Below are 11,219 nucleotides of genomic sequence, written 5' to 3'. Positions count from 1 at the left end.
CTGTCGCATGTCCCAAGGACGAAGAGGAACCGGGGCAGCCTCTTCTGGATTATCCTTTATCCTGGCAAGTCTTCTGAATGAGAAGTGGAAGGATGGGGTGGGGGCATTCCAGTTAGAGGGTGCATCCTGGAGGGACAGTAGGAGAAATGGGGGCACCGGGCACAAATCAAACCCAGCTGAAGACACAGAGTTGAGAGGCGGGCCAGTGCCTGAGGGTCTCGGCTAAGTCCTTACAGCTGCGGGGTGGCCGTGCGGATGGACCGAGTCAGGGGTAGAGGGGGCGAGTGGGGGCAGCGCCTCGGTCCTTGACAGCTGTTAAGGAAGCGTGGCGACAAAGGGTTAAGTGTGCCCCTCTACCGCCCGAAACGCTTCCTGTGTTTGAAATCCTTCAGGTCTCCAGAACCCCCTGGCCCCCGGCCAGGCGGGCATTGTCCGGGGAGCCGCTTGTGGGCTGTCAGAGCGGCCGCGCCGCCTTTGTTGTGGGGCCACCTCGAGGTTCCCTCTCGAGCCCTGGCTGGGGCTGCCGAGTGCGTGCCGGGAGGGGGGCGGTGCGGGAGGCTCGCTCCCTCTCCCTCTTCCTGGCCCCCCCTCCAGCCCTCCCGATGACCACATGACCAAGTGGGCTCGCGGCCAAGCCACAGGCTACAAAATGCAGCCCCTGGAGTGAGCGGGGCGCATTCCCGCTGGCAGCCTGAGCCCCGGGCCGTTGGAGCCACAGCCGAGCCGCCAGCCATTTGGAACGGGCTCGCCGCCGCCCCCGGAGCCGCCGAGACCAGCTGGGCGGCGCTGCCCCGCGGCGGGAGAGGGAGGCTGCGGGAGAGAGGAGGCGGCGGCCGGCCAGCCCGCGGCGCGGCTCGGGGCGCACGGTCTCGCGGCCCGGAGCCACGCGAGCTCCACGCCCTGCAGCCCGCCCGAGCCGCGGCTCGCGCCTCCCTCGGCCCCCGGCCTCTCCGCCCCCACCCCCGCCCCCTGGCCCGGGCCGCGCGGCGGCGGCCGGCGGAGCAGCATGAATCTGCGGCTCTGCGTGCAGGCGCTCCTGCTGCTCTGGCTCTGCCTGAGCGCGGCGTGCGGAGGTGAGTGCGCGCCCTCCCGCTAGTCCGCGCTGCAGCCCCCGCGCTCCGCCCAGACGCTCGCCCCCTCTGCGCCTCCCGGGAACCGCGCGCGAGCCGTACCGGAGCCGCCACGCGCCGGGCTGCCCACTGACAGGGCGCCCGGGGTCAGGGGCCAGCCGGCCGCGGACACCGCTCCCTCTGGGAGAGTGGGGGGCTCGGCTCGGCCTGGGGCCTCACCCGCCCGGAGCCTGGCCCCTCCCGGTCGCCCCTCGCAGTCTGAGGAGCTCAGGGCCGCAGGAGTGCGCCCCGGGTCCCGCGCCCCGCGCCCCACGTGCTGCAGGGAATCGGGGGGAGGCGCGTCCCTCTCCCCTCGTGGATCATTGAGGGGAACTGACCTGAGGCGGGTGGGCAGGGCTCCCGCGTGGAAAGTTAGGGGCCGCCGGCCGGTCCAGGGGCGCGGGCCACTGGGGATGATGTGCCAAGATGCAGACGTGACACTTGTTGCATAGGCAGGAGCGCGCGGCGGGGGCGGCGGCGTGGAGCCCAGCTGTTGCTCCTTGCAGCCTGCAAGTGAGCTGAGGCAGCCTCCCTTGGGCCGGGCCGGGCCGGGCCAGGCCAGGCCGGTCTCCTCCCTTATCCCCAAGTCCTGTTTGGTCTGCTCTCCTGCTCCAATACGGGAAGGCTCTCCCCAAGGCCTCGGTCTCACCGCGGGGACTCAGTTCTTCGAGATCCTGGCTCCCTCCCTACTCCCCTCCACCCCAGGCATGGTCATGCTGCGCTTCAGTCCCCTTGTCTCCAGGCACCAAACCGGGCAAGAGCGCCTGACCCGATGGATCCCTTCAGGTAGCTGGCCCCCACATGCACCACAGCCCCACCTGGCATACTTGGCAATCATCCCCAAGCCCGGTCCCCACCCACAGCCCAGCCTCCAGGTCCAGGCTGCCTGTCTGCCTCAGTGTCTCCTGGGGCTGCCAGCTCCCACCTGCAGCTGCCACAGTCCTATGATCTGGCTGTCACTCCTGCCTGACTGGCACCACAGAATAGAAAAGCCAAGACCAGGTGGACTAATGCCAGTGCCAGGGTTGGAGTTTCCGGGAGGTGGGAGCGGAGGGAGGCAGAGAGCAGGGCAGCACGTTTCCTAGAGGCAGGCTCCGGGTCCTCCTTGGTTCCAGGCCCTCCAGAACACAATGCAATCTTGGAGGCTGAGGGGCCTGGGGGGGGCTCCACCTCTCTCTTCCTAGGTCACCTGCTTTCTCAGCTCTTGCCTTTGGCACTGTTCTGGCCCCACAGAGCGCTGCCTGGCTTCTCAGGAAGGTGACTTGGTTGGCTCTGGCACCACCCGCCTTCAGCTGGCTATCCAGTGGTCTCTCTTTTGAGGGCCGGAGCCCTGGATCAACCACCTCCTTGAGAAGAAGGGGAGCAGGCTTTTTCCTGACAAGCTCCTGTGAGGCGGGCAGTGGCAGAAAGTGAGCCAAAGATACAAATGAAGGGCCCCGCAGGGACCTGCCCTCTGGGAGCCTGCCGCCCAGTGCACTTGGCAAGACAAGACACCCAGGGGGCACCACCACTGGCAAATGGCCCCAGGTGGTGCCTTCAGGGAGAGTGGGTGCTGAGAAGGCATCCCAGAGGAAGCTGGGCCTGCCTGATCGGCAGGCTTGGGGCTCCCCCAGGACCTCCAGGGAGACCCTTCACTGACCCACCAGCACTCGGACCCTTTAGGTGTCCTGCTGCTGGGGTAGCACTGAGGTAAAGGCAGAGCCGGTTTCAACAGGAGGGAAGGCGCTGTCTGTTTGAGACCCTGCCCCATCCTGCTTCAATTCACCTCTTTTTCATTAGGTCACCTTATCTCCACAGCCTGCTTTGGGTAAATTTGTTGCCCTCACGTTTTGCTTAAGCCAAGCACTGGAAACTTCCCAGGCTCCCCCTGCCTCTCCACCCACCCCTCTCCCGCAGCCTCTCTTGGAGTCAAGGAGGCCACCTCCGTGCAGGTGGCCACCAGCCCAGGGTCCAAGGACACAGGTCCTGCTGTTCGTGCCTCCTGTCCTGGGTCAGAAAAAGAGCTTTTCTGAAGCACCTCACCCCTGGCGCAGACTCACATGCGGTCTGCAGCCCGAGTCCCCAGTCAGAGCTCCAGGCCTGAAATCCATGCTTCCTCCACAACACTGTGCCCTGGCTTGGAATGCACCCCCACTCACACACACAGACTCCTCAGCTGCCTCCTGACCTGGGATACACTTTGCTCTTCTGAGTCTGCAAGCTGCTGAGCCAGGGCCAAGCAGCCCTTGGTCTTTGTCTGAGCACCTCTCTCTCTCTCCGGCCCCCTCCTGCCTCTCCCCAGCCCCAGCTGAGGCCTGGCCACCGTGACAGCGTGAAGACAGCCTCTGACCTCTCTGGCTCAGGGAGGGGCTGTCTCCAGTCCATCCCCAATGCCTCAGAGCTAAGCTCCCTGGTAACCCAGAGTCAGTAAAGGACTAACGCAGGTGAAGCAGATGAGCAGGGCTGCCAGGGCAGGGGTCCTCAGTGGCTTGGCTGGCATGGGAAGACGGCTCAGAGCATGGGGCTGGGCAGAAAGAGGAGGGGCACCTCATCCCGGAGACACATGCAGGACCCCAGAGCAGTGGAGGGGACACAGCCAGTGCCACTTGTGTGGGCTTTTAAAGCCATCACAAGACAGGCTGGATGGTAAGAAGAAAAAAAAAAAGATACTTCATTCCAAGTGAGGATGGCATGTTCCTGAAAAGTGCACACATCTCATTGTGCGCTGGCAGGGTTGGAGTTCATGTGGTGTGAAAAGCAAGCCCTGTTTACCCCTGACTGGTTCACAGTGGAGATGCTGACGGCACTTCGGTCCCTGTAGGCTTGTGACTCTTAGCTGGATTGCCCTAGCCTTCCTTTAAGTAGCAGATGAGTTAGAGGAAAATATTTAAGTTCACTGGGGATGGCCCCAGTTTCTACAGGGGATTTCTCTTGTGTAGCCAGGACCTCTGCAGTGATGAGAATCAAAAGCCTCTGATTGGCCCCTTTAGACAGGACAAAGCCTGGGTTTCAGGTGTCAGCTTATCTTCAGGTGAACCAGACTCAGAATCAAAAGTAGGAAACAAGTGGGTGATGGGATCAGGGTGGGAGAGGAACTGCAAACTTCTGGCTATGAGGAGGACAGTGAGCCCCCCGTCCAGTGGGGTGCAAGATGCCTGGAGCTTCTGGGTGACTGCTTTCCAGGGCCCGGCTGAGAGCTCAGTCAGCCTAGGTAGTTCTTCTCTGCAGCCCTAGTGTCTAGACATCTCCCTGGGTAGAGTCTGAGCCCACCAGCCGTGCTCCTCATCCTGGATCTGGGCCTCCCTCCCTCTTAGGGGCCTCCCCCACCAGGCCTCCCTCCCTGATTGCCACCACCACTTACAGCCCTGGGTCTGAGCATTTGCAGATGATACCCTTCCCAACTGGGCACTGTGCCTCTCTTCTCATGCCTGCTGTTCCTGGAACCATAGCCTGTGCCATTGGTCACCCTTCAGACGCAAGAATCACGACCTCACTTATTGAGACCTTAATGGTCCTTAGGGTGCCTCTGTGTGCCTGGGCCACACACTCAGCACAGTCCTTTTTGCCCCGAGAGTTTCTCTGGTACTATTTGTTAGCATCATTCCTATCCTCTTGCAGAGGGCAGGACAGCCTTGAGGGGGCTCCAAAACACAGGGCAGAAGCTGAAGCAGCTGGGGTGGGGGGCTGAGTGAAGGGGCTTCCCTCCTGTCCCTACACACGTTCCAGCCCCTTTGCAGAAGGTAGCCCCACGATAGGAGCAAGCAGCCTCCTGGCCCCTACTGTCCCAAAGCGCGAAGACAATTTGCGTTTGAATTTACATTAGGTGCTGGGTTTAGGGGACTGCATTAACCCACCCCCAACCAGAAGCATGAAGAGTGACTGGTAAACAGAGAGGTCCTAATGGGCTTGTGACTCTTCTCCGGGAGGGAGGGTGGAGGGCTAGAGAGTGTGCACATGCGTGTCTGGGCCAGAGCTGGAGAGTGGCAGGCCCCAGGGGCCTGGGCAGGGAGGGCCCTGAGGACAGACCTCGCCTGCTTCTGGCCTAAGAGGAGGATAAATGCCTGGAAATTGTGTGCAAGTGGAGGAGGAATCACAAAAGCCAACTAGCCAAGGAAGGAACTGGAGCATGGGGATGCTGGAGGCAGGGAGGAAGGAAAGGAAGAGCCGCCAGGGGTATAATGGGGGAACTGGCAGCCAAGGGGTGGTTATATGGAAACTGTGAGCTAGTGGTGGAGACTCCTGGATGGATAGAAACAGGTCTCGAGAGAGAGGGATATAGCTGGAGGCAAACCTGCTGGTGTGGGAAGAGGAAGACTGGGATTCACGATCGCTAGCCTCAGAAACTGTATTTGCCCGGAGCAGCCCCATCCTGGGCGTTGCCCAGCACTCTGCTGGCCTGCCTCTTGCCCAGCACTGTCACCTCTCCCCGCTCTGCTGGCCTCTGGTGGCTGGCTTGCCTGTGGCGTGCCAGCTCGCCTGCCCTGGCTGGACGTCAGCCTCCGTGAGAGGTGGCCATGGGTCTTGTCCCTCATCACCCCCAGGAACACCCAGCACCACTTGGATTCTATTGGCAGGGCTTGCTCTGGCATCAGAAGGTGTCTACTCTGTGCGCAGATGTAGAGGGGAGCCCCTAGAGCAGAAAAGAAGTTAACTGGGATCAGAATAGAAGGAATGTGCATCAGACACAGGATGGGGGTATGATCTGGGGATGAAAAGAGGTGTGGTAAGGGGGGCAACTCTAGCAGCCCAGCCCCCTTCCCGATGCACTTGCTGCTTCAGCTGACGGTCACTCATTTGTTTACTCATTCATTTCATTTGTACAATATTTATTGGCCTCTGAATCTGGTCACAGCCTGAACAGAATCCAGCATAAGGCAGAGTCAGAGACCACCCTGCCCCCCTGACACAGAGAATCAGAGACTCCCCCCCCCAGCAGTCCCCCAGTCACACCCACCAGGAGGCCATGGGAGCAAGTGAGCCCCAAGATGGCTAGACATTGATGAGATACCCAGGGGGGAGGTCTAAGAGCTCTAGGACTCAAAAGTGGGTCACCTGCGTATCAAAGGATATACAATGACATCATGTTCCAGATTTGCTTTAGAATACCTCTGCAAAGAAAGAAACTGGAGAACCAAAGCATATGTAACTCCATCTGCATCACTGTTGAATCTAGGTGATGGCCACGTGATGGGGGGAGTTCATTTCATTGAAACATGTTGTGTCTGAAATGTTTTCAGTGTATCAGTTGCCAGGGTGCAGTGGGAGGTATACCCCAAACTGCACCTCTTGATGACGTTCTGAACACAGAACATGTATTTGTGCCCATCAGAAACATGATAAGACTCTCAAAAGGACATGAAGTCAGGTATATAATTCGCAAGATGTGAGTCGTGGGTTCCATTTGCCCCAGAACAGTGTAATCGTTGCAAACAGTTCATCGGTTCATGGATTGAAAAAGAAAGACAAGCTATGAGAGTGCCACCTCATGGGGAAACTGCCCTTCCCCTGGGGCGCCGGCCCTCTGCATCAGCCTTTGGGGATGACTGGCTTGACCCCGGCTTTCTTCTTCCTACAGGACCCCTGCTGCAGACTTCTGACGGGAAGGAGATGGAAGAAGGCACCATCCGCTACCTGGTGCAGCCCAGGGGGCCGAGGAGCGGCCCAGGGCCCTGGCAGGGAGGTCGGAGGAAGTTCCGGCGCCAGCGGCCACGCCTCTCCCACAAGGGCCCCATGCCTTTCTGAAGCAGGTACTTGAGCCTCTGGTGAGTGGGTGGCTCAGAGGGGGCAGGGGAGGAACAGTCTGGAAGCTGGGTGGCCCTGCTGCTGATTGCTGGCCAGAGACCTGCCCCAGGCAGTCCCAGCCCCACACAGAACCCTGGGGCTCACAGACAGGAGGCCGAGGCTGGAGAGGGGCTTGGCGCTCCCCCAGGGGTCAGGTGCTGGCTCCCGTCTGCCCGGCTGCCTAGAGTTGGGCTGGCTGGCCCAGGTGGAGTGTTCTGGAAGACTTGGGGGGGCGCTTTGATAAGCTGGGGAGGGGTGCCCCAGGGTATGTGTGTGGGTGTGGATCCTCACCAGAGGCGAGAAGGAGGCAGAGAGCTTTGGGGGTAGCCGCAGGCAGAAGACAGGAACAGAGTTGCCCGGAGCTGTGGGAGGGGAGGTTAGAGGTGACCTGCTGTCCTTCCCCCTGTCTCCAGGACAGGGGCGCCAGCTCAGGGGCCCGAGGCTTTAGGTTCAGGCTTGCGCGGAGCAGGGTGAAGGTGGTCTTCTGTACCGCCCCAGGTGGTTTCTTTGACCTAGGACACATCAATGACTCCTCTCTGGTCATTTTTGTCTCTTTAGGACCGAAGGGGCCACCACGTGCCCATCCCCTGCGATTTCTCTCTACTCCTCTGTAGATCGGCCTGCTTCTCTGGAGCCCTCACAGCCGTTCGCCTCACCTGGCCCCTCTTCTAGCTGCTCACCAGCTGGCTCTCCTCCCCCACCTGCCTTCCCATCAAGGATCCATTCAGCCCCTGATTCCTGACTTGGGAGACTTTGCGCTGGAATGCCAGTCCTCCCCCTGCTCTAAGCCCTACCTCTTCTGTCTGATACCCTAATGTCTAACCCTTTTCTGGCCCTTCCTGCCTCAGGTATGCCCTGTGGGCTGGGCTCCCTTCTTCAACTAGGGCATCAGCCTTCCCCTGGCTGCCAGAGGGGCCCAGGGAGCCGAGCAATGAGAGACTCTAGTGAGAGGGGGGAGGGATGGGGTGTTGGCATGCAGACAGGGTGCCTTGGGGGGCATGGGAATGGGGGCTTGGCGCTCTGGTCAAGGAGGAGGTGAAGCACCAGAGAAGAGAGGAATAGCTACTATGGTGTCTTCCTCCTCCCCGCGTTTGGCCCAGTTAAGGAAGAGGTGAAGGAGAGGGGCCATGCTGTACGGGGTTGACCAAGAAGTTCGTTCGGGCTTTCCATAAAGCTGTTATGGATACTTTGTCACTTCTCTCACCACCTTGCTGCGCTGCCTGACTGTCGCTCTCCCCCTACCCCAGCTAGTTTCAGCTCCAGCCCTGGAGGGGAGGAGATGGGCCTGAGGTGGCTCTGTACCCTCCCAGGAATGAAAGCCAAGCAGGACACTTGGTTTTGCCAAGAATCACAGACTATCAGAGCCAAAAGGCACCTTGGAGATCACTTAGCTCCACCTCCTTATGCAAACTCCTGCAAAAAAGCAGAGGCCTGGAGGGGGGATGGTGACCTGCTCAGTGTCACCAGAGCCAGAATGAGGGCTCAGGTCTCCCGCTCCCACGTGAGGACGTCCTCTTCCTTCTTGATGAGGCTTTCCAAAGCCATGAAGTGCCTTTCTCTCTGGGTTGGGGCTCGGGGTGCCTAGGAAGGGAGAGGGAGCTGGCTGTGAGCTGCCCCATGGTGGGACGGAGCTGTCCCGGCCTCCCTGGCCTCGGGTCCATTCCCCAACCTGGCCTGGAAAGTTCTGTGGCTGGCCAGCCACTCCCATTCCTGTGACACTTGCAGACCCCAGGTATTTTCATAGCAGCAGCTCAGGCACCGAGACTCCCAGGAGCCCGGAGGTAGCCTTAACCAACTGGACTCAATAGCCTTCCCTTCATGTTAACAGGACTTTATCTTCCAGTGGCCTTTCCTTGGGGAGGGGGGAGACAGAAAGGAGAGAGGAAAGAAAGAGGGGGAGGAAGGAAGGAAAGATGGGAGGAAGTGTGGATCTCAGCAGGCTTTCTTCTGAGAGGCCTGGGAAGGAGAAAAGGGAAGACAGGAGCCTGATGGCCACTCTTGTATGTGTGGGAGAAGGGGGAGTCAGGGCCCCCCGAGTCCCGCAGCAAATCCGTTTCACCTGTACCCGAACCCTTCCCATTCCCTCCACTGCTGCTAACGCTACTGCTGCTTCCGCTGCTGCTTCAAGGCCCACCCTGGGGAGCCAGGCTGGGCACCCGCTGACCCCGCAATGCCTCTCAGCCTGGAGTGGCGGCTGACCAGTGTCCAGAAAGCCTCTTCTGCCATGGACACCCCCACCAGGGACTGGGCCATTTCCCCCTCTTCCTCTCTGTTTCTCCGGTCGCGTCAGTTGCCCAGCCCTGTGGGGAACGAGACTGAAAGGAATGGCTGGGAAAGTCTGGGGACACAAGCAGTAGGGGTGCTGAGGGGCTGTCTTATTTAAAGTGGTTGTGTATGATTCTTAGACTAATTTATACAAAGTTATTAAGGCCCTTTTCATTAAGAAAGCATCCCCTTTCCCTAGTTGTGTTCACTGTGTTTGTAAAGATTGTTCAGTGTAAATATGTCTTTATAATAAAGAGTGAAAAGCTGACAATTCGCCCTTACTCTTGGAGGTCACGTTCAGGAGGGGCACACCTTTCCCCTGAGGTCCCCGGTCCCCCTCCCCTCCATGCCCATGAACTTCACGCACAGGGACTGAAGTGCCTGCCTTCTATATTGGTTCCAGGTCAGATGGCTTCTAACTAATTTGCCAAAAACTCACAAAAAGAGTTGCTATGCTTAATGACCAGTTGACATAACATGCAGTCCAGTTTTAAGTGTGTTGGCATCTGTTTGAGTGTCCTAGTTGTTGTGTGCTGTGTCCTTTAAAGGACTTTAAAAAAATTTATTTAAGAACATTCTGATTAAAGGTGGGATTTCTACTAAAAATTGTTTTATATCCTTGGTGCGTGCCTTCTTCTATTTTTATCTACTTTTGAACACTCCTGGGACTTTTTAGCCAGTTTGCCTTTCTTGAGAAATGTTCTGTTTCCTGCAATAAATACATTTGATAATGACTTTGTATGTATCATTTTATGTCTCACAAAGTAGAGTTGCTTGATGCACAAGATAGCCTGAGAAATAAAATGCAAGGAGTTCAATGCAAGGAGTTTGATGCAATTCTGCCCCATCTGTCTCACTTCTTCACGCTTGTTGTCAAAATGCCAATATCTTGGAGAACAGAAAGTAACGTTGGGTACATGCTAATTTGGTTAATCAACTCATTAGGTGCACACAGGCATACACAATCCAGAGTAAAACCCAGCGAAGAGGAGACAGGAGTGATCCAAAAGGTGTCTTCAATAAGTCTTGTGGGAAATTCTACAGATTTGACAGGTATTTAGTTCTAGAAATATACAATTTGAAGAAAGGGTCTTGAGACACTTGCTAAAAAGTCATAAAGCTGCTCAGTGAAAGGTGAAATAGAAAACACCACCCACCAGCATACACAACAATCTTATCATTTGCAAAATGTTGCTGATTGTGACAGTGATTTTAAAAAACGACCTTATGTTGGAAGTGCCTCTTAGGAAAATTGGTACAAAATGCCTTCTTTCAAAATTACTACTTTGACTTTTAGGCAAACTGGTCGTCAAAGGAACTGGTTTTAGGCAAGGAGGTTTGGGGTGGGCTGGCTTCATGCTGATTGGTCTGTAACCTCCCTAATCACCCCCAAAGCTCTAATTTCACATGAAACCAAGGAGGGGGTGGGCGGTGGCAGGACAGGACAACTTAATACTGACCCATAAGTGTGTAGCCCTTTAACAGTTTACAGAGCTCTTTGAAAAAATATCAACTCTTTTTATTATCCTAACAACTGGACAACACAGACCCCCCGTTTTACAAATGAGAAAACAGGCTAAGAGAACTTGCCCAAAGGCTCAGAGCCAGTAAGTGAATCTAGAATCTGGACTTTGAATTCTAGAATGTGAACTCTTTCTATAGTACTATGAAAGATCCCCTAATTAGAGAGAAGACTTAAGTACAAAATGTACTTAAACCCCAGTAAGTGCACTTGAAATAGATGGTGTGGTGTGGACTGGTGGAATCAAAGAAAGGCTAATGGAGACTGACCAGCTAACACTGGCCCCAGAAGGCCCAGTTGCGTTTGGTAAAGTTGGCAGGAGGATGGTGGACAGTGGAGGTGGGGATAAGGAAGGGGAGTAGCTACCGGAGTCCTCCAGGCCTGTGTCATCACTGGATGCTAGTGGGGGTGGTAAGTCTGGTCTCCTTGGACCAGACGATGAGGAGAAGTAAAGCTGGTGGCTTTCTGTAAAGATAGGTGTGCCTGTGTGCTAAGTCACTTCAATCATATCCGACTCTGTACAATCCTATGGACTGTAGCCTGCCGGGCTCCTCTGTCCATGG

General features: G+C 57.1%; 1 protein-coding gene across 2 annotated transcripts; it reads left to right on the top strand.

The window, feature by feature from the left end:
* The first annotated feature begins 671 nt into the window (after positions 1-671).
* On the top strand, positions 672-9,868 carry APLN (apelin). Of its 2 annotated transcripts, none has more exons than XM_043896759.1 (3): positions 672-1,073; positions 6,664-6,835; positions 7,428-9,868. In XM_043896759.1, the coding sequence occupies exons 1-2, from the start codon at positions 1,007-1,009 to the stop codon at positions 6,828-6,830; spliced, it is 234 nt and encodes a 77-aa protein (XP_043752694.1). In that variant the 5' UTR covers positions 672-1,006; the 3' UTR covers positions 6,831-6,835; positions 7,428-9,868. The 2 variants fall into 2 exon arrangements, with proteins under 2 accessions (XP_043752694.1, XP_043752693.1); XM_043896758.1 differs by having other exon boundaries at positions 862-1,073; positions 6,664-6,850.
* Positions 9,869-11,219: the final 1,351 nt, after the last annotated feature.

This window comes from Cervus elaphus, chromosome X (assembly GCF_910594005.1).
Source record: "Cervus elaphus chromosome X, mCerEla1.1, whole genome shotgun sequence".
Lineage (NCBI taxonomy): Eukaryota > Metazoa > Chordata > Mammalia > Artiodactyla > Cervidae > Cervus > Cervus elaphus.
Note: the sequence above shows the minus strand (reverse complement) of the source record. Positions and strands in the feature narration are given on the sequence as shown.

Bases quoted from the DNA above. Each gene is read 5' to 3' on its own strand.
- APLN (XM_043896759.1), top strand. From the start codon at position 1,007: ATGAATCTGCGGCTCTGCGTGCAGGCGCTCCTGCTGCTCTGGCTCTGC. The intron at 1,074-6,663 runs GTGAGTGCGCGC...TTCTTCCTACAG, and splicing joins CCTGAGCGCGGCGTGCGGAG to GACCCCTGCTGCAGACTTCT.